Source organism: Euprymna scolopes, chromosome 27, assembly GCF_053919585.1.
Source record: "Euprymna scolopes isolate OS-2025 chromosome 27, ASM5391958v1, whole genome shotgun sequence".
In the NCBI taxonomy this organism is placed as follows: Eukaryota; Metazoa; Mollusca; class Cephalopoda; order Sepiida; family Sepiolidae; genus Euprymna; species Euprymna scolopes.
The window spans coordinates 83431475-83455563 of NC_136508.1; the positions used below are offsets into that span (position 1 = coordinate 83431475).

Sequence of the window (24089 nt, forward strand, 5' to 3'; positions counted from 1 at the left end):
GGTCTAAACACTTGAAATATTAGATGTAGGATACCTGGACATAAGTCAAACTTTTTAATATATATATATGGACATAAAGTTATGAACAGTACACAGGGCTCGATCAAAGTCGGGCTGAACTGCTAGTCTTATACAAAGGAGAAAGTTTATATAGGGTAAAACAATAAAATTGTCGCCCTAAAGAAAAAAACACTACAACTTTATTTTTAAACTTGTATTGAAAAAAATCAATTCGGGTAACTTGATTATGTAATAGAACTGACATCTATTCAATGTAACCACCTTCAGCCTTGTGGGCCAGTGCTAAATCTTGTTGCCACACCAGGGTCTGCCAGCAGCCACCTGATTGCACCAGAAAATCATCATACTCTTCAGTACATCCAGGTACACTTTGTTGACTTTCAAGCCGACTTTGAAGATGTGAGGTGGCATGATGTGGCCCTCACTTGAAACCACACAAAAGACCATAACTGATGCATTGAGCTGGACATTCAAGCGTTGAACCGTCTGGATTTGCATTTTGAGGGTGCTGGCAATGGTCCTGTTGTCATAACTTGGATCAGTAGAGAGCATGAGTTGTACAGTGGCGCATCTCCGATTTTGCTTTTTGAACATTGTGTCATTTTCCGACATGATAGAATGTATCTATCACTCTTAGCATTTGCATACAATTGGGCAACTTGTAAATGGTTTGCAACAAAAAAAAAAAAACGGTTTCCATCAAATGGAACTGGAATTATGTTGTCTTTTCTAGGGTGACAATTTTATTGTTACACTCTGTATTGTAGGCTTTAGTCATTTTTAGTTTTTATTTCACCTCAAACAAGGCATAATATTGACACTAAGACGTAAGGAAATAGTCTAATTAGGGGCCTGATGTATATGGATCATTCTAAGGAGTTGTGTAGTAAAATGTTTGTTCGTTTACATTTAAAATTTCTGCAAGGAATTCCAAATGCAAGTGATCGAAGGAAATAAACTATTAGAGTAGAAAGTTTTCTGAATTCTAAGAATCTCCACAGTGAAGGGGTAGTATTTTGTTGCTAGTTGGATTGGTATAGGTATTTACATTCTAATTAAATCCAATTCATGTTACCTGTGAATATTAGGCGAAGAAGTTTAAATGTGGGATTTTCAGGGAGGATGCTATCAACCATGGTAGTCGGGAAGATTTCTTATAGTTGTTAGAGGAAAAGAACGTGATCATTATGTATCCCCCCCCCTGCTCTGTACAACCTTTTTATTTATTGAAAAAGAAACGATTTTTTTTTTTTTTTTTTTTTTTTTTTTTTTTTTTTTTTTTACTCGGTGAGGGGGGCTCACTGTTTATTAAGGCCCAAAAACCATTCGAAGATAAGGGTTAATGAGTGTCAGATGCCCAGTGAAACATCAGTGATGATTGGTAACAGTGAAAAGTGGGTAGGATTTAATTAAACTTGTTTACATTGGACTTGAAAACAATCGTGTTATAATTAGCCTGGAAGCAGCTCTATGGTATTATGTTCCATAGATGGGCAGTTCTAAGAAATTTTCATTTAGTTTTAAGCACAGAGAGTAAGGAAAATTGTTGATAGTCATAGTTAGATGATTGTTGCAAATGTTTACGCAGAGTACCATAGATTGAAGCTTAGTCGAGCACCTACCATGAAAATAACAGTAGAGCAGAGATCGACTCACAATGTCTCTTCCGTGAGAAAGAAGTAATAGGGAGGAGATAACGGCATCACCCACTAGATTTCAAAGCCAGTTTTGTATCCTCAAGGCAGGAAAAGGTACTTTGAACTGCCTGACCTTTCGGCTGAAATCAGTGTGGTATCTGTTCTTCAGATGCTGCACTTCAATTTCTTGTTCTCTGTCAGTGGAGGAGAAGTCCTTCACGACTGAGACAATTTTTAATTTTTGTTCCTTTTCTCCTCGTTAAAAAACAATCCTGGTGTCTAACTCTGTCCCGTGGGGAGGCATTGTAAATAGGAACAGTATTCCATCTTAGGAGTTATTTGATGTATTGCCAAGTTGATGCACTGCTGAATAGGAGGCACGCTGCCAAGTGTGACGCATTGCTGATGGGTGAATAATGAATTATTGAGATCACTTTGACATGAGATAGAGCTACAATGAATTCATGTTTGAGATTTACAGAGAGTGGAGGCGACAAGAAACAATGTTAAGAAAATATAAAAAAGAAAACTTATAAACCTGGGTTTTGAGTGCAAGGATGACATTAATTCAAATTTTACAAGAAAAGCAGTCATGTAGAATGAACATTATTTTCTCTGAACATTTACGTCATTGTGGGTGGGGGTGGGGGAGAAAAGGTTAAGTATAATTTGATTGTTGCCCTTTTCCTTTGAATTTTTTTTTATTTCCATTTGCATTATTTATTTCCATTTGCATTAAAAGCAATAACGTTTTTTTTTTTTTTTTTTTTTTTTGTTGAACATCAGCAAAATTTCACACCTAATGTATTTGTGGACCAATTATTAAAATAATTATATGGATTAAAAGAGAATAAAATTAGTATTACAATGATATTAATTCAATATGCTTTTATATGTTAAATAGTTTTATAAAGTTAAGCATTGCAAACTTATGCTGTATTTTCATGGACATCGCAATATTACATACCTAATGTGCTTCAACAAGTCATATCTTTTTTATTTGTGGGTCAGTTTTTAAAAGAATTACTTTGATAGAAAGAGAATAGAATAGGCATTCCAATGATGTTAATTTATTTTTCTTTTATGCGTTCAATATTTTTATGCTTCAAGTTAAAAATGAAAACACGGTAAAAAATAACAGCCCAAAGGGAAACTTTTTTCAATGTTTACATTTCATACATTACGTTTGAATACGTCAAATTTGATTGAATATGGCTGAAGTCCATCACTACTGGACTTTTGATTTATATTTTTATGACCACAGAAAGCAAAGTTACGACTGAGCAAAGTTGATGAAGAATATTTCAAAATTGATAAGATAAATCGCTATATATCATCCATTTTCATATAGATAATAGTTTCAGAATAATTTTCATGTATAATATGTAAATATTTGATAATTATTAATCGTGCAGAAATTTCTTTATAGAATTTAACGGGAAAACGGCTCTCTATGCGCCGACCAGCGCTCTGAACTGCCTACAGTCAGCGTATTAACGAGTTCCATTTGTACTCTCTTAAAAAAAATAGAAAAATGTTTTTTCTGCTTTCAAAACGAAAGCAGAAAAGTTTCATTATTTATTCTGAGTTTGTCAATTTAAAAATGTTTAAGCTTTTCAAATTTGATTTCCAAACAATACCGAGCCAAAACTATTTTGTTGTTTTTAACGCTTTTTGTACATTTGTATGAAAAGCGTTAAAAAACATGCGTTTCTAATATCATGGTATTTATAACTTCTTATTTGTACTTAAGGTAGAATTTGTGATAAACAAACAAAATAACAAATAAAAGGTACTTGTGCTGTGCACTTATGCCACCATGTTGAAATAACGTTATTATTTAGAAACCCATTCTTAACAAGGGGAAGGAAGGGTGTTTTGTTAACTATTCTGTACTTTCACCTAATAATTAAATAAAAAATATATTGTGAAACTTGAATTTAACTTGAAAATACTGTTTGAAAAAATAGCATGGAAACATAAGTGCATAAGTAGGAGTGTCAGAAGCCGTCATTGGAAACCAGTGAATAAACATTTGATTATATAGACTCTCTATTTCGAAGCTTATAATCAATATGAAAATGTAATTTCAAACCCTAATTTTTTTTTTGTTTTTCAATAAAATGAGGGAAAACCAAATTTTAAAATACTGAAAGGTTTAATTGAAAAAAATACAATTTTTTTTTTTTTTTTCATCGGTTTTCTTTCAAAAAGTTTCATGAAATCAACGAATTTTAACTGAAACTGCACAAACTGCACAAATAATTAACAAGAACACGGAAAGTAAAGGTATAACAATAATATATTAGGCAGAAAAATTATACATATTTACATGTCTTCAGATATACTTCAGTTGGAGATATTCCGGCAGGTGGCGTGTTGCATGTCTTACTGGAGGCAACATAGGCGTCTTGCCTATTTGGCGGTCGTTGCAGAACTCCCCCGGTATTGGTGATTGATACCTTTTATATATCTCACTCACCCACCTATGTTAATTAGTGGGTGTCTCCACAACAAATCTATAAAATCTATATAAATGCCAAAAAGTCACTTACCTATATAAAAAAGTTAAGCAATGAGTGCTTCCATTCTTCATTTATAAAAATTGTCCATATTTATATTTTCATATTCCATGTATTTTTTAAAGCAAGGGTCCCAGAAAATCGCATTTTCGCAACTCGTTTCCGTCATTAGCTTAAAGCCGTGTGGCTTCGGATTTTCAATTTATCAAATACGGATGTCTCGAAGGGACATAATTATTTTCAAAACGTAAAAATAACACATGCATCCTTATCTCCTTTTGTATTTTTGACATATTTCCTTTCAACTACAAAGTAGTCAGTATGTGCTACCATATTTGAAAAATAACATTTCACTCATCGATTTTGGACGATTACAAAAAATTCGCTCTACCAAATTTCCATTTTTTTTAATCTCTTACAGAAATACATGAATTTTTGATTTAATATATTTTATTTTTTTTATCGAATGAATTTTCTTTTACATATCTAAAAAAGAAAACATTGAATGAACTAGAAAAAATTGTCATCAGCATTTACTTGACAATCTAAGCGTAACATGAGCTTCCACTTAAAAAAAAAAAAAAAATCAGCGTGGTTTTTAAAAAAAAAAGGTTTTACACTGGACTTTACAGGTAAATTTCCAAAAAACGCTTTTTTTTTTCTTTTTTTTTTTTTTAGAATATTTTATTTATTGATCTTTTATCTTCAATTTGTGATATATAAAACTTTGAGTAAATTAATTATTTAAATTTTAATAGACATTTCAAAATGGGCTGGTGAATTAAAAAAAAAAAAGTTTATTATATTCGGTTTATTGGAGAGAGCATAAAATTTCACATTGACCCTGAAAATATCGTAAAAATTGAACCAATAGAAAAATTTTGATAGATTTTTAAAGTTTAAAAATTAAAAAAAAAATTAACTCATAAAATTCAATTGATTTCATTACGTAAAAAACATGGCTGCATGAACGAGCGCCGGCACTTTGTAAACACTATTTTTTAAAAACTAAAAATAATATTTCTATTATTTTTTAAACAACTTTAATGGTTTATTTTGAAAGTATATTCCATAAAGAAAATAAACAACCCACTTCAAAAAGATAAATTACGAGTTTTTTTTAATTTTATTTGCAGTTTTGTGTTAGGGGTGTCAAAAATTCCCCCCAAATTCTGATACACCTAGTGCATAAGCACCCAAATAAATATTACCAAAGGCAAGATAAGTTACTCTTCTACCTAGTTGGATAAGTTTTTAGTGTATTTATTTAATGTAAAATGTTTTTCAAAAATTAGTGTCGAGCGTTACACAAGCACAAGAAAAAATAGCCACGTGATATCTCCTGTCTTTGAAATCTCGACAATGACTTAAAAATATACAAAATATTGTTAGAAACCCAACCAATAAATGTCACAAGGACATTTATTGGGTGGGTTGCTAATAGTATTTTGTGTAATTTTTTTTTTTTTTTTAACTCATTGTCAAGACCATTTTTTTCGAATCTGTAAAACAAAACCGTTTTTTTTTTGTTTTTTTTTTTACTGAGGATATCTGAATAATAATAACAACAATAATAATATTTAGGCAATTTGATAAAGAATTTCATTGTGATGCATTTGTATGTAAAATGACTACCTAATAAGGTTTTCGGGTATGCTGAAAACGAATATCGCATTTAAATTTTCCGCAAATAAGTAGCTTTCCGGATGTTACACAATATCACTTCTTATGTTATTGTTGGTGGCCATCTTGGTACGCGTGCTGATGCATAGTTTCTCAGGGTTGCATTTGAAGAAACACTGGAGAGAAATTTTTAGCTTCTTAGAATCAGAAAGACGAAGGTATTAAAAAGGGACATTCTTTAAATGACATTTTTATTTCTAATAAATTATTTTAAAAAAGTACAGTTAATATTTCATTTAGTGCAAGCTAAATAAATAAAATAGTTGTCATTTTAAAGATTATGGCTGTAACTTCCTCCTTACATCCTAGAATCGAACGTAAATTTCAATTAATAAAAATTGGCATAAATTTCATTACGCCTATAAAGTAAATGTCTCCCAGGTTTTATGTGACGTCAAGGTATAATGCACATTGACCCAAATCCTAACAACATAAAAGTATAATTAAAATGCAGTAAATTTTAAGATTGATAACGTATTTTGCTTTGGTTGTTTTGCTTTTTGATAAACTTTATTTAATGTGGAATCCAAATCCAGTTGTGTTAACTGGTACTACAACATGAAGATACCAACTTTCTGGCCTACAATGCACCAAACATTGATATCGGGTTGTTTTTTTTTTTCCTTTTTTCTTTTCTTTTTTTTTTCTTTGCAAAACTCAATCCTATTCTGCTAAGACAAAAACAAATTTTCTGTACAAAACAACCAAATCAAACCCCATGAATAAATATTTGAAGGCATAAAAACCTTTACTAAAATGATCGGATTCGGTCTTAAATAATCTGAAAAGGGTTAATATGCTGTTAAAACAAAACAACCAAACCGGTTAAGTTTTTATACCAACATCAATTTTACTACAGTAGAAGCATAGGTATGAGATATTTGAATATCTGTTAAGAAACCAGATAACATGTTGCAGGATGTTTTTTCTTAAATCAATTTTAGTCCAAATATTTGGCTCCGTCAGTCATCTTCAGAGTGATACAGGGAATGTTTATTTTTTTCAATGCCCAGATCTTGTGTTGTTGCTGAAGATCACCAATTTCTTGCAGTTTTGTTGACGAAACTGTTTTTTAATATCTGATAGTTATAGCAAAATGTACTAGTATGCATGTACGAATACTGAGATCAATTTTATTACAGTAGAAGCATTCGTATAGTGAGAAATTTGAGATGCCATTAAGTTATGTTTCTTTTCAAGTTTTTATGCTTCAAGTGCTTAATATTTTCAAATATTTGATAAATCTTACTTAGACTTGTTAATTAATTTGGTTGGTTATAATGAACATTAGATATTAAAAAACAAAGATGGTGTCTATGCAAAAAGGTTTCCCATTATAATTCAAATAAGAAACACCAACTTTTTTAATTGAATTTTTATATCTTTTGTTCATTACTTTGTTGGTGAAAGTACAGATTAGTTAACAAAGCCCTTCCTCTCTGAAGAATGGCTTTCTAAATAATGTTATAATTTTAGCATGGTTTGTAAACTGCAGAAGTACCTTTTTTTTTTCTTTTTTTTTTTTTTATACAAATACTTAATACTATTTTTTGTTAAAAACTTTATATTATAAATAGTTCCGGAGTTTTACCATAGCTTCACGTAATTTGAGACGAAAATAAGCACAAGGGACATTTTCTGCATTTAACATTATCTTTCCATCTACAAAGCAGCACTCAGAACTGAATATCACTGTCTAATCTTTACCGTTTGTTTTATGGGTGTATATTTTGTAAATAAATCTGCTGTAATTTATAAATTTAACCCTAGGATGAGATACTGATGTGTACTACCACTCTAGAGTCAAGAGTGGACCTGAGAGTAATGGCCACTAAGGAGTGACTCCATACTCCCCAAAGATCCCAAATTGGTGCTTTAATACTAAAACTAGTTCTATGCTGTAATCAGAATGGCAGAGTTTGAATGGTTGGTAGGCTTGGAAGCATCAGAGTAGGCAGTGATAAAAAAGATATAGAAAGAGCTGAGAAATAGATTTGGGGATGGAGTAGGGGTGAACACTTTATTCAAGGATGTCCGAGAGTTTAGTGTTATGCTCAAGACAGATGTTATTTAACCAAAGCGATCTTTAATATAAATAAATGTGATACTATGGATACTAGCCCCACCCTCCAGCCAGAGCCAAGTTTCCCAACACTGGATGAGTATGATTCCATTGGCAGAGTAAAAGTATAGGAATTGGTATAAGAAAAAAATCTGTGGCATGCCAAGATCTTTTTGAACTCTTAGGATACCTCATGGCCGGTGATTAGTTTCTGAATCGTCAGCTAGGAGTGGCTGATAGGGCAAGCACAGAAGTAGTCAGTTTCTATTACTCAGATGTGCTGACTGAGACAAAAGTTTCCGATTTTGAGAATAAATTTAGGAGTCTGGATAGTTTTCAATTTTGGATAGTTGATAACCGTTGTCGGCTCAGAGGTCCCCTGAGAGAGATTGAAGTCAAATCAGGCAAAGCTTTAGACGAGATGAACTGATCAACGGACAGATGTTTCGACAAATATCAACAGACAAATATCAACAGACAACGTTTGGGGATCTCTTATTAGACTCGCTCCGAACAATTTATTCACAATGTATGGAGATATGTTTTCTCTTGTGAGTTTGTTCTATTTTATTTTTTATACTTGTGTGCCAGTGGTTGTGCCCTCTGCAATCACCATAAACTAGAAAACGGCATGAAGATGAATAGAAAACCATGGCAAACAGCATTGGGGGTTGGTGATTTTCCTTTGAAATCAAAATTTGGGGCTAGGATCAAAGTGTAGTACCTGTTCTGCCCTTTCTTGACTGGAGAGGGAGATTGAGAAAAGTTTTGGTTTTTATGCAGCATAAGGAGTGCTATGGTTGGAATTTACTGGACAGTTTACGTAAAATGCTGAAAGGTGGTGAAAAACTAAGTCAGTGCAATCGCAGCAGCCAATATAATTGAAGAAAGTATTTGTTATCGTAAATATTTATTTTGATTTGAATAAAAAAAATCAATAAGAAATCAAATTTTTATTTTTGTTATCAGTTTATTCAAAAAAAAAATTATTTATGAAACATTTCCTGAGTTAAACTTTAATTTTCTTAGTTTCGTAAAAATTGTTTAATAATTATTCATTCTATTTTCTTTAAAAAAAAAAAAAAAAAATTCATTTTTTTTTTTTTAAATTTTTCATTGAATTATCTTTGTAATAACAGAAATAGTATATTCATTGAAAAATTAGCATTTGCACAATTTAAATTTTGTTTTTAAATTGCTACAGTTTTGTTCTGACAATAGCATGGTTCTTATCCTGAATAAATATTGAAATTCTAAAAGAAAAATATTGCATTTTATTTTACTTTCCCATTATATTGTCCATATTCTCTGAGCAATGTCGGGTAGCTTTCTTTTTGTTCTTATCAAGAACGAGTTTACAATTTCATGTTTTTATTTTCTTTTTAGAAGTCATCATGATGTCACCTTTTGGATTGTTTTTCATTTTACTTCCATTGCTGCCATCATTGGAAGGTCATGAGCGAAACACTCTTGATGATTATGTAAATACTTGTTTGGACGGCAAACATCATAAATTGAAACCCGGACCAGAGGGCACTCTTTTCAAGCAGGTAATTACGCCATTTTACAGTGACAATAATCTCTCATATAAAGTTATCTTGTCAGATTTTCAAAGTCAAACTCAAGTAGCATTTAAGCTGACAAAACCAACTTTGCTTCTGACTAGCAATTCTTTAGTTGTTTTTTCTGTACTGTGTTATTAACTATATAACAAGGCCGATAGCCATTAGTCGCGTGCTCTCGTGTAATGAATGAATGCGTGAATGTGGGATTAACATGAAATTCTTAAAGATAAACTAAAATGACTGAAAAATGGGCTGAAATGACTTAAATAAATAAAAAGTAAATGACTTAGAATGACTTTAATGAACTTAAGGATGAATTGAATGACCTTAAGAATGACTTGAATGTTTAAAAAATAACTGGAATCCTTCAAAAACAACTTGAATGATCTGGAGAATGACTTGAATGGCTTTGAGACTGACTGGTTGTAAAGTAGGTGATCATTTTACATTAAATTAGTACAGAAAAGTGATCCCCACTTTATATCACAAAGTTACAAACATAAGTACAGCATGTAGTAAGAACAGATACTACACTTTGATCTTGGCCAAAAGGCCAAGAAAAGGGTATTTATTTGCTCCCCCACTGAGCAAATTAGGCACAAGGCCGATTTTTAATGTGAGGAGTGAAGGGGAAATGGGGACCGGGGAGTAGGGGAGCTGGATAGTGACAATTGGTATGAAGGGTTGCCCCTACATTGACCAAGGTTTTATATGTGGGGTTTCCCCCACATATGGTCCTTGCTTGCAGTATCCCCCGGAACAGATACTACACTGAGATATTAAATCCTTTATTCATGTTAACAATACATTGAAAATCAACACTGAACAAAAAAACTTAGGCACATGGCCAACTCAAAAGGGGGGATTGTGGGGGTCGTTGGTCATCCTTGTCACTCCAGAACTAAACAAAATCAAAAGTTTCTCCGAGCTAGTATTTTCTTTCACCATAATACCGCAATCACCCTTTCATACTGGGGGCCGTCCTTCTTAACTCCCAATTTTTAAAACATTTTTTATTGACCTGTAAAAACAAAAGATAATAATAAAAATGGTACAATACTTAATTTGTTTCGAGGGTGGGGGAAGAAAAAAAAAAGAAGTCTTGGCAAAAAGGCCAAGAAAAGCTTAAAAAGCTAAGAACAACATCTACTAACAACAGACCTTTTATCTTAACCAAAAAGGGCAAGCACAAAAGTATTACGGACAGACGGACCGACTTATAGAGTTGCTTGCATGCGACTAATAATGTCCTTTGTTACAATTTATTTAAAAAATTGAGTTACCTAAAAAAAATAAAAATACAGCAAAGATAATTCGTTTTAACTCTAATATAATAGTTGTTTACTTTAGATTTAAAAATGTGCAGATTCAATTTACATATGACTAATCAGGACACGATAGGTGTACACTTTTCATCATTGACAAATAATATTTCAACAGAGCTGTTTTTAAATTCAGATTTTGCAAAATGGATGTCTTGCCTTATATATAATGTTACTTTGGTAGCAATTACTCTTAAATGTGCAATCATTTTTATTCTGCAATTACATTTGTATGTGTTCGTTTTTTTTTCTTTGCTTATTATCTAGCATGTTTACTAGCAGGCTGCCCGGCATTGCCCTGTCATAAATATGTTTACGTTAAAATGCTGAACAAATTTCATATTTATTATTAACCAATTCTCTATTAATTATATTGTACCCAATATATAATAGTGATTTCAAAAGTTAAATAAATAGGATTTGCGTGCCATCAGCTAGTATCGAAATCAAAACATTTAGCTCTCTAGTGGTATTTGCTACCATATGACCTAAGGACACATGAGTATCAAAACTTTAAAATTACATAAAACAAAATAACAAGAAGCCTTTAAACTTTAACACAGTTAATTGTGCAAATGTATCTTTGTGTATGCATGGAAGAAACAAATTAAGTTCACTTATGCCTGCCATTTTCCAATTTTTTAATTTTGTTTCCTTAGCAGCTAATTTTTTGCTAAAGACCAACTCGAATTTGTTTCACATGTCTAAAAATACTGGATAAATATAAATGTATTAAGTTTCAACTCTGAATTGACAGTTTGGTAGAGACTATTCCTCAGACAGATAAGATTACTTATGTGTGTGTGTGTGTATATGTTGCCTATAGTCTTGGTGCATGAGTAACTAATCTAGAGAGTTTTTCTATTAAATAATTAGTACAGTGTAATGAATTTTGAATCTATTAGTTTTAAGAAAAATCATCTGATATTTATGTTGCATGGCTGACAGTGCAGGGGTAGGGTAAACCAGATTGCATTTCTTTTTCTAGGTTTCGGCTTCTTGTTATTTTGTTTTATGTAATATAATCTCTCAGTGTAAGTAACCCCTTAATGTGTTTACAAACTTTATTCAAAACACAGATGATATTACCAAGATAGCCAAATGAGTCCACAATACAGTAATTTATTATTTTACATTTTTTCTTTTAGAATCATATAAACACCTTTTTATTTTAAACATACATTATGTAAGTTTTTAAAATTTTTTAGATAACTTGAATTGTTTGAAGGATTAAAACTACTATTCTCATTTTGAGTATTTTTGCAATGTTTCGGTTGATGTAACCTCTGACCTTCTTCTTTTTGAACTTGGGAATTTTTATTGAATTTGGGGGAACATGTACAAAATTTCCAAATTCCATATTTCCAAGTTCAAAATAAAAGATGGTAGTTTTTTTAGTCAAAGAAAGCGGCTGACACCAGACCTAAAAATAATATAGAAATAACGTTTTAAGTAGCTGTTTCAAATCAAATTTGTTTACCTAATATTATGATAGACAACTAATGTGAAATAAGTAATAATATAAGATTATAAGCAAAATGAAAACAAGTTTACATAATGTGCATTATTTGGATTATTTAGACTACTGTTCAAATCTTGAATGTAATTTTCACAACATTTTGGCCGATGTAGACTCCAACTTTCTTCAGGTGTATTTTATCCTCAATGCAAGTAATACTAAGAATGCAATTGTGAATTATTTAAGACTTCTATTCAATCATGGCTGAGAGAATGAAAGCAGACTACCTTCATGGAAAAATTCCATCCAAAATTTCATGCGGATTCTTGAGTTCAAGATATACCTGAAGAAGGTCAGAGGTTACCTCAACTGAAACGTAAAAATAACACTCAAGTTGAGAACAGTAGTCTGAATGAACTAAATTATCAATCCTCATCTAAAAAATTCAGAAACATAAAACTTAGGTAATGCTTGTGTATTTTTGCTTTTTTTTATTTGATTAGTGTGCTCCCTGGAAGAAACGTTCATGTTGCCGTGAAAACTCTACAAGAAAGATGCACACCGAAGACTGGTACAATTTTAGTTGGCATCATTGTGCTCGTCTCTCACCACAATGTCAATCTTATTTCATCCAAGACCTTTGCTTTTATGAATGTACCCCAAATGGGGGACCTTGGATTGTTCAGGTAAATTTTATTCAATCAAATGAAAAATTTGACTTTTTCTTGGTGACAAGCATTCAAAGTTGTCTTGTTGTATCATTTATATAATTCATATAAAACTCTGTTTGCTACTTTCTGCATTAGACAAAAGCTAAGAATCCCATCTGATAAGAATCCCGAAAGCGTGTTCGTATATTTATATCTATATTTGTCTGTAAACCGGAAACAGTAACTACATCTTCACCTTGCAGGAAAGTAAGGGATGAAGAGAGAAGTGAAGGCGATAAGTAAAATAGATAAAAATTATTTCATTTTTGCATATGATTTAGTATAACCTCACGCAGGTTATGATGAAAACAAATTGCAAGCAACAGGATGATGGAAAGGGGAGAAATAAACAAATGTTACTAGGAAGTTGCAGAAAGGTGAAAAGAATTAAAAAGAGAGAGAGGAAACGGTTGTAGAAAGTGGGAAATGGTGGTGTAGAAGATAAGAGGTATATGAAAAGAGAGGGGGAGATGGGGGGAGGTAAGAGGAACGAAACTACATAGGAGAGAAAGAGGGAAATGATGGTGTAGAAGATAAGAGGTATATGAAAAGAGAGGGGGAGATGGAGGGAGGTAAGAGGAACGAAACTACATAGGAGAGAAAGAGGGAAATGATGGTGTAGAAGATAAGAGGTATATGAAAAGAGAGGGGGAGATGGAGGGAGGTAAGAGGAACGAAACTACATAGGAGAGAAAGAGGGAAATGATGGTGTAGAAGATAAGAGGTATATGAAAAGAGAGGGGGAGATGGAGGGAGGTAAGAGGAACGAAACTACATAGGAGAGAAAGAGGGAAATGATGGTGTAGAAGATAAGAGGTATATGAAAAGAGAGGGGGAGATGGAGGGAGGTAAGAGGAACGAAACTACATAGGAGAGAAAGAGGGAAATGATGGTGTAGAAGATAAGAGGTATATGAAAAGAGAGGGGGAGATGGAGGGAGGTAAGGGGAACGAAACTACATAGGAGAGAAAGAGGGAAATGATGGTGTAGAAGATAAGAGGTATATGAAAAGAGAGGGGGAGATGGAGGGAGGTAAGAGGAACGAAACTACATAGGAGAGAAAGAGGGAAATGATGGTGTAGAAGATAAGAGGTATATGAAAAGAGAGGGGGAGATGGAGGGAGGTAAGAGGAACGAAACTACATAGGAGAGAAAGAGGGAAATGATGGTGTAGAAGATAAGAGGTATATGAAAAGAGAGGGGGAGATGGAGGGAGGTAAGAGGAACGAAACTACATAGGAGAGAAAGAGGGAAATGATGGTGTAGAAGATAAGAGGTATATGAAAAGAGAGGGGGAGATGGAGGGAGGTAAGAGGAACGAAACTACATAGGAGAGAAAGAGGGAAATGATGGTGTAGAAGATAAGAGGTATATGAAAAGAGAGGGGGAGATGGAGGGAGGTAAGAGGAACGAAACTACATAGGAGAGAAAGAGGGAAATGATGGTGTAGAAGATAAGAGGTATATGAAAAGAGAGGGGGAGATGGAGGGAGGTAAGAGGAACGAAACTACATAGGAGAGAAAGAGGGAAATGATGGTGTAGAAGATAAGAGGTATATGAAAAGAGAGGGGGAGATGGGGGGAGGTAAGAGGAACGAAACTACATAGGAGAGAAAGAGGGAAATGATGGTGTAGAAGATAAGAGGTATATGAAAAGAGAGGGGGAGATGGAGGGAGGTAAGAGGAACGAAACTACATAGGAGAGAAAGAGGGAAATGATGGTGTAGAAGATAAGAGGTATATGAAAAGAGAGGGGGAGATGGGGGGAGGTAAGAGGAACGAAACTACATAGGAGAGAAAGAGGGAAATGATGGTGTAGAAGATAAGAGGTATATGAAAAGAGAGGGGGAGATGGAGGGAGGTAAGAGGAACGAAACTACATAGGAGAGAAAGAGGGAAATGATGGTGTAGAAGATAAGAGGTATATGAAAAGAGAGGGGGAGATGGGGGGAGGTAAGAGGAACGAAACTACATAGGAGAGAAAGAGGGAAATGATGGTGTAGAAGATAAGAGGTATATGAAAAGAGAGGGGGAGATGGAGGGAGGTAAGAGGAACGAAACTACATAGGAGAGAAAGAGGGAAATGATGGTGTAGAAGATAAGAGGTATATGAAAAGAGAGGGGGAGATGGGGGGAGGTAAGAGGAACGAAACTACATAGGAGAGAAAGAGGGAAATGATGGTGTAGAAGATAAGAGGTATATGAAAAGAGAGGGGGAGATGGGGGGAGGTAAGAGGAACGAAACTACATAGGAGAGAAAGAGGGAAATGATGGTGTAGAAGATAAGAGGTATATGAAAAGAGAGGGGGAGATGGGGGGAGGTAAGAGGAACGAAACTACATAGGAGAGAAAGAGGGAAATGATGGTGTAGAAGATAAGAGGTATATGAAAAGAGAGGGGGAGATGGAGGGAGGTAAGAGGAATGAAACTACATAGGAGAGAAAGAGGGAGAAAAAATGGATGTGCTTTCTAGAATTCCCTCTTTATGTTAAAAAACAAAGATAAAATAAAATCTGTATGATCCATGACTGACAGAAAATATCGTACACCAAAAATCATGTAAAATTGATCAAGTAGTTTTACTAAATAAGAAAATCAAATTTTATGGTTAACTACAAGAGACTATCTTGAAACATCATCTTGAAAACAGGAAGAAGGGAGATAATTCTAAATAATTTGCGAGATTTTAGAAAACCATTCTTAACTCAAATTCGCTTTAAAAATGATTTTTTATAAAAATAAAACTACTTGATCAGTTTATATGATTTTTGGTGTATGATATTTTCTTTCCATCATGGGTATTTGCATCATACAGATTTTTCCTTTTGTTTTTTAATATTGGGGGTATTCTGGACAAGGACTAAAATGATGATAAAGTAGTAGAACAGAGACTTCAGCATAATGATATTGAAAGAGATGGAAGCAAAAGAAAAGGAACATACAGTGTGTATCTTGAAAAAAATTGTTAGGGAAAAATGTTTGGGATTTTTTTCCAGGTTAATATTATGAACTTATAAATGTATACTTTTTATGCAACTTCTTTAAAACCCATTCAAATACAGAGCTTTTATATATTTCGACTATGAAAATACATTTTTTTTTTTTTAATTCTGTAATTATTTGCATAAGAAACAGTTTTTTTCAGTTAAATTGAATTTCGTTTTATAAAATGTCCAACTAGAATTGAATATTGTTTAAAGTCCTAATTCTTCACTTGTTGGTAGGACTTTTTTGTGTTTTTTAATTATATTGAACTAGAATGATATTTACCTCAGAACAGTTTTGTACCACTTTTATGTCTACATAGGAAGATTGAAATCAATATAACGCTACACAAACTCACTCTTCAATTCTTATGGTTCAGCGCGTCGTCAGTCTCCAAATTTCACTCTGTAATGATTTGTCCAGTCACTTATTTCGAAGGTTTCCTTGGTTGGCCAGTCTTCCTGCGATTTAGGATATTCATGCTTCTGCAATTGTTTATCTAGGAGGATAACCATTCCAAATGACCATACCAACATGGCATGTTCATCTTCTTGGATAAACTGTTGCAAAAGCATGAATGTCTTACATTCCAGGAAGGTTGACCAATCAAGGAAACTCTGATTGGACAAAACTGTACAGAGTGGAATTTAGAAACTACTGAACCATGACAAGTAGACAGTGAGCGTGTGTAATATCAGAAAATGTCTGAACAAGGAAAATCTAATGTTAAATAAGAATTTGTCCTGCAGAAGATTCAACATTAGTTAAAATAAGACAAAAGCATTTATGTATATTTTTTGGATTCATCGGACTACTCTTGTCATCTTGAGTGTCATTTTCACAACGTTTTGGTCAATGTAACCTCTGACCTTTAGGTGTATCTTGTTGAACTCTGGAATTTGGACACATGGTGCACTTATTAGAGTATCTAGAAAAATCAATTTTAAAAGTGTCCTTCTCCTGAAAGTTGAAAGATCAATTCTCAGTATGAGCGACCGAAAAATTCAATTGCAAATTACTTAAGACCTCTATCCAGTCATGGCTGATGGAACAAGAGCATGCTACCCCCGTGAAGTAAATAAAGGGTTTTGTTCAAAATTACGTCCAAATTCTTGAGTTTGACAAGATACACCTGAAAAAGGTTGAAGGGAGGTAAGAGGAACGAAACTACATTGACTGAAACATTGGGAAAATAACGCTCAAGATGAGAACAGTAGTCCGAAGAATCCAAATAATACGAATAACCAATCTCCATCTAAAAAAGTTCAGAAATCTAATAGAAAGCACTTATGTAAACAAAACCTGATTATATATTTTTCTTTTGACAGGATAATCAAATGAAAATACGAAACGAAAGATATTTTAATCTTCCTCTCTGCTCAGATGAATGTAATAACTGGTGGAACAGTTGTCAGGACGATAGCACTTGTATTGAGAATTGGACGAGAGGTTTTGATTGGTCAACAGGTATTTGAATTTTTTTTTTTTTCGTGTTATTATCCAAGAAAATTTTTTTAAAAGATTTTTTCATTTCAAAATGACACAATAAAAACATTGCTGTTGTACAGCATTTATCCTAGTTAGGTTTGGCTAACTTTCTCCTTTGGCCATTTCTGACCGTAGCAACCTATGCACGGCAGGTTTGTGTAAGCTCTACTGAGATAGCAAGTCGGTACCTCTTCCACGAATGAAGATGTACAACTTGCAGACTAGAGATTTTGCTGTGATTCTCCGTGATGGTAGTTAAACAAATTTTCAGTTCCCAATAATGCTTGATACACTTTTTATTTCTGTTACTGACCAGAGTGCCCCTTTTGGGGAGCTGGTTTCCCCCCACATTAAAAACCGACCTCATGTCTTACTCTGTCCTCGTGGGGAGGCAAGTAAACAAAACAAACAAACAAAATAAAATAATACTTTTGTATCGATTGGGTAGTGGAACATGACTCCTGAACGTTTGCTCAACAATCTCTCTGGTCTTTGGTCAGAGTAGGCGGAAAGGACTCAATGATTCGCATACAAGCTTTCTCCATCTTGCATGCACATTTCTACACACTAGCAACAGTCAGGCAAACAGAAACAAATTGTTAGTTATACATGCATTAACAAGAACAAGTTAAAACAATGCAAACACACAATGCCATGCTGCCAAATACTCACATACACATATTGCTTACACACGCATATTATTCACACTATGAACATTTTGAAGTATGTCTATTTACTCAACTTTCTTTACCAAACAAATACAGGGTGACCCCAAAAAACGGGCCCCAACTATAATTAGGCCTCGTTTCTTAGTGTTTTGTCCGAATGAAATGAAACTTTGGTCATAACTAGTTTATTATATTCAAAACATCACATCAAAACACTAGGGTCTTTGGCCTTTTTTTTCTCCATTCTACAGCATATGTTCTAGATTCCCTCCATTTATCTTTTGTTTTTTTTGGGGGGGGGTCACCCTGTATTTGGATAAATGACTGAAAGTAACTTTTATTTTGTGTATAAAAATGTTTTGTTATAAAATTGTCTTTCTCAATTTGTTACATTTACAAAATTCTGTTTGTTTTAGGTAGAAAGTGCTATCTGCTGAACCTTCCATTCTCTCAATGTTTAATTAATTTATATTTTATATGCATGCATGTTCTGTATATATCTCTTCATTAATTTCCTTTGCTAAAACAATAACATTCATAGACATTTGCATTAAAGGTTGATGTAGTTCTTGACACTCATAGATGCTATTGTCATTCAAGATGGCCTCTACTAATGCCAGGGACCATACCACGAGAGCACGTTCAAACTATCTTTATTACAACACAAAAATTAAAAGTTGAATACTACGTGCATTTACCATTGCTTTCGTTTTTAAATGTTTGTATTTTATCCGACAGGTACTAACACATGCCCAAAGAATTCTTCATGCAAGAAATTTAAAGAGATATTCAAGTCATCCACAGAGTTTTGTGAAAAAGTTTGGGATCATTCCTGGAAAGTGGTACCCAAGGAAGAACCTTGCTTTAAAGTTTGGTTTAACGAAGACGAAGAAAACCCAAATGATGTTGTGACTTTACAGAGAGCTATGAAAATAGTTTCTGGCAGCTCAGATATCAAATTTAGATCTCTTAAATTTATAATTGCATTTCAGGCTGTTTATATTAGTATAAAATAATTTGGAAAAATATTTTAGGCATCTTTAATTCAGATAAAGAATTACTTTTATTTATGTTTTTATTATTGTAATTTTTACAACTAAAGCATTTTTTTTCTCATGTAAGTAAATGTTTCTAATCCCTTTTTGATGATGGGAAATAGATATTGTCAGAAAGGTTCAACTCTTAATAATTAGGTTTCGGAATTTTAAATATGAAGATCGATAAATTGGATAATTCGAACAACTATTCACATATATATCATTCAATTGGAATTCATTATTGAAATGAGTATTTATTAATTTGTTTATTGCGGACTATTATCCAGGTGAGAATTGTTAGAAGATAGCGGTTTCAATCCTACCCAAAGCCGGCCAGATGCTTATTTAACCAAAAACGTGAGACGACAACTATGTATGGCAGTAATTGCTAAGAATGCAGTTAGGAGATTCGGAATTCCTATCCCATCACGGTTAGTTGGCTGAAACGTTGTGAAACAACAACTAAGAAAGATGAGGATAATAGTCCGTGATAAATTAACTATTCTCATCTTTAATGTTATTCTCACAATATTTCAGATAATGTAACCTCTGACCTTCTTCGTGTCTTGTTAAATTCTGAAACCTTTGTTTCTGAATTTTTGAGATGAGGATTAATAATTTTAATTATTCTGACTACTGTTCTCATCTTGCGTGTTATTTTCATAACATTTTGACTCATGTAGTCTCTGACCTTCAAGTGTATCTTGTTGAACTCCAGAATTTTTCTGTCAAAGTTTAGAATTTGTACAATGTTTAAAATTAAACTCTTGATTTATCCACAAAGACCTGTGGCATAGTGGATAAAAGTACTTGGTAAAATTCAGTTGTAAGTTACACTATTCTGGAGGTTGAAGGTTCAATCCTCAGTGCGGGTGACTTGAAATACAATTGTGAATTAAGATTTCTACCCAGTCATGACCGATGGAATGAGAGCATGCTATCCTAGTGGATTAAATAAAGACTTCCATTTGATATTCTGTGCAGATTCCTAAGTTGGACAAGAATCCACTTGAAGAAGGTTAGAGGTTATATTAACCAAAATACTGTGAAAATAACTCGCAAGATGAGAACAGTAGTTTGAATAATCAAAATAATACACGTTATGTAAGTTTGTTTTCATTTTGCTTATAATTATATCATTGTTTAAACATTAGCTGTCTGTCATAATATTTGGTAAACAAATTTGATCAGGAACAGCTACTTCAAATTTTATTTTTATTTAATGATAGAAACAACTGTCACCAGGTCTGATAAATCTGACTAAAAAGGTTGCTATTTTCATTTTTGAACTTTGAAACTTGTATGGAATTTTGAAATTCTGTATACGTTCTCCCAAATTCAAAAAGATGCACCTGAAGGTCAGAGGTTTGAAATTATATTAACCGAAATGCTGTGAAAATAATGCTCCAGATGAGAACAGTAGTTCGAATAATCCAAATAATCTGGAATCTTAATGGTTGCGTAGCACAACAAAGTTGTTAAATTACAATCAGTTGTGACTGGCAGTCTTCTGAAGGTTCAAGCTTGTCCACAGGCGATACTAACAATAAATTACTTAAGACTAGCTGACAGAATAAGAATAATCTACTTTCATGGATTAAATAAAGGGTTCAGTTCCAAATTTTGATTGAGAAGGTAATTATTGCTAGATTTTCGTGCTTGTCCAGAATTCTTCCTATATTAAAAAAAAACAAGAAAAAATCTGTATGATATATGTACGTACGAAAGGAAAGAAAATATCATATACCAAAAATGTAAATCAATCAGATATTTTTTATTTTTAAAAAAAGAAAATGAAAATTTAAGAATAAACTACAAGAGACGATCTCATATTTCCATCTTGAAAACAATCTGAAGATAACTCTAAATAATTCAAACTTGCAAGATTTTAGAAAGTTATTCTTAACATAGGAAGGGGGAGGCATGATAAAAACTCAGATTTACTTAAAAACAGATTCTCTATTAAAAACTGCTTGTAATATTTTTACAAGCAGTTTTTAATAGAGAACAAAACAATAGGGCACAATAATTTTATTATGTACTTGTGTGTTAGGATTAAAAAAGACACTACATCAAAAATTATGCAAATTGATGAAGAATTTTTCTTTATTTTTTTAATTTAAAAAAAAAACATGTTAACAGCAAAGTGTTTCGTTTGCCATTTTCTGCTAATATTAAGGTGAATGATCAAGGGATATAATCCAAACACACTGTCATCATAATATCGGCTAGAAATCTTACAATCAAATTTTATTTTACAAAATTCAAATTACTGGATGAATTTGCATAAATTTTGGTGCACAGCTTTTTTGTTAACCTAACATGTACATATGTGATAAAGTTTTTGTGCAATTATAATTTTTTAATATTGGGGTAGCACTGAATAAGCGGCAAAAAATATTTTAATTGAAATTTCTTCCTTCTAAATTGATTTGTTTCAAAAGAAATCTAATAACCACTAAACTTTTAGACATTAATTGAAGAGCTGGATAAATTAAAGAGATTGTGACATTCCAAAGAAATCATTGATATTTAAGCAGATAATAAAATGGACATTTTCAACGTTAGCCTCTTAAGTAATATTCTCAAAAGTCTGCGAAAAGTACTTCTAAAAACTTAGAATATGGCTTTATGACTTCAAGAAAGATATTGATCTTGCCTAATTGCAAAAAAAAAAAAAATAATAAATAAAAAAAACTTCATTGTCTATTTTGACAAAAAAATATCAACCTGATATTTTGCTTGGACAATTGATTGTGCAACAACTCTTACAGAAGTTGAACATTTTGTCCTACTTTTAATCATCACAGGGGTTCTGTCTTTGACTTTTTACGCTTGACAGATGTCAAAATATTCAGGTTGCCATCCATTTAATGGAAGTCAAGATATTTTAAAAGGTTAAATATTTATCTTCCAAAGCACTTCTTTTTTTTTTTTTTTTAATTCTCTGTACTTATGCAGAATACAGACTATGCTGAAATAACATTATTTAGAAATCTATTAACATGGAGAGAGGATGCCATTTTGTAACTATTTTGTGCTTTCACTTTACAATTTAATTATATCCTAAAAATTGAATTTAACTTCAAAATCATATCTAAAAAACATGGTCTGTATTGGCATTTTGCTGCAGTTTATTATTTTTTTTTTTTTAAATATATAGTCCCACCAGAAAACATAAATATATAGTCCCAACAGAAAATATAGAAAAATTTTTCAAATTTTACTGTAAAATCAAAATCAACAAAATCAATCATTTAATTAAAGAATATAAAGAGTTGCTTCCCTTACAATTAACATTTTATTTCTTTTTCTGTATAAGTTTATAAAATGTATACACGTATTAAAAACTTAAATGGCGTCACTGTATCCCTGAAAATGTTGGGTAAATGCAGTTATTTATGTGTATACTTTGTTGCTCAGGTAAATATAATTTGTATTGGTATGTCTATAGTTTGAGGTTAGAAAAGATAAATTTAAGTAATTTTGAGAAAATCAAAAAGTAGACGCAAGAATTGAAAATCTGCACTAGATATTTTTTTATATTTCTATTTGACTTGGTATTTTAGCGTGGAGTAAAGTGTAATATCTGTTTTGATACTATACTTCATCTTTTTCTGTCTTTGGTCAGTGAAGGAGAAATCCTTCAAGACTGGGCAATTTAATTTTTTGTCTCAATTCAGAGTGCCTTTTTTTTTTTTTTTTTTTTTTTTTTTTTTTTTTTTTTTTTAGCTGGATTTTCTCCACATTTAAAACCCATCTTCTATCTAACTTTGCTCTTGGGGGAAGGGGTGCAAGTAAAAATGGATAGTTTAATTTTTTATTTATTTTTTGTTTTTTTTCTTTTTTTAAACAAAAAAAATCATATTTTTATATTGTCTTGTTATTATGAAATATTTTTTTATGATTCTAAGTTGAAAGCTTTTCTGTTCAATTGGGAACAATTTCTTCATTTTTTTTTTTTTTTTGTTCTCGGGATTTTACATTATTTTTATTATGGATAAATGTACCGATTCTTCAGCTTTTGAATTGAATAAAAAAAAGATTCTTGTCCAGAATTTATCCTATATTAAACAACAAAAATAAAGAAAAATCTGTATGTGGTACATATTTGTGACGGAAAGACAATATCACAAAAATCATGTAAATTGATCGAGTAGTTTTATTTTTAAATAAAATCAAATTTTATGAGTAAAGAGCAGCTGTCTTGTCTGCCATTTTGAAAACAATCTAAAAAAAGGGAGATAACTAATTAAGAATTTTGAGATTTATGTTGTAATGCCTATGAATTCCTATTAATCACTTCAAAATGATTTTCTGTATATAAATAAAACTACTTCATGAATGTACATAATTCTTGGAACATGATATTTTCATTTTGTCTTTCAATTTTTAGTCACTCAATAGATTTATTTTTATTTTATAATGTAGGGTGAATTCTGGACAAGAATCAAAATTTCTTTCAAAAGATGTCTGAAAAGTTTTCTCAACATTTTATAAAAGAGAAAGTTTAAGCCAGTTTAGAATGCTCAAATGCATTCGGCTTTCCGGTGCAAAAAAAGTGGAAGCTAGTATTTATTGTCTATGATATAAATAGTTAAGTTACTACTGAGCTTTCAGCCCACTTTCTATATTGTGTGTGTGTGTGTGTGTGTGTGTGTGTGAGTGTGAGTGAGAGTGTGAGTGAGAGAGAGAGAAAAAGAAATCCAGCAAAGTGCTCAATTAAGCAAATTTAAAAAATAAGAGTAATGTTGTTGTTTTTTTCAGAAGATCAGAAAAACCTTAGTACCATTGGTTTCAAATTCAAATAAAGATTAATAACCGGTTGCTTATGTTGGACTCTATATTCTTTCTGTATACAGTATACGAGACACCATTTTCTGAAGAGTCTGACATAAACGACTGGATATTTGTCCTCTTTGTTTGGATTT

The 24089-nt window shown here is 32.3% G+C and overlaps 1 protein-coding gene and 1 pseudogene across 3 annotated transcripts in view; one reads left to right on the top strand and one right to left on the bottom strand.

Moving 5' to 3' along the window:
- LOC145248950 (folate receptor beta-like) overlaps positions 1–19187 on the top strand; it is a 38941-nt gene extending 19754 nt beyond the window's left edge. For 2 of the 3 annotated variants that reach the window (XM_080110751.1, XM_080110752.1), the window contains exons 2-5: positions 9312–9475; positions 12775–12957; positions 17294–17432; positions 18860–19187. In XM_080110751.1, the coding sequence (XP_079966877.1) occupies positions 9320–9475; positions 12775–12957; positions 17294–17432; positions 18860–19137 (756 nt within the window). In that variant the 5' untranslated portion in view covers positions 9312–9319 and the 3' untranslated portion in view covers positions 19138–19187. Of the gene's footprint in view, positions 1–6390; positions 6471–9311; positions 9476–12774; positions 12958–17293; positions 17433–18859 lie in introns of those variants that run through there. The other variant, XM_080110750.1, reaches the window with a different exon arrangement.
- Positions 9920–10056, bottom strand: LOC145249125 (U2 spliceosomal RNA; annotated as a pseudogene).
- Positions 19188–24089: the final 4902 nt, after the last annotated feature.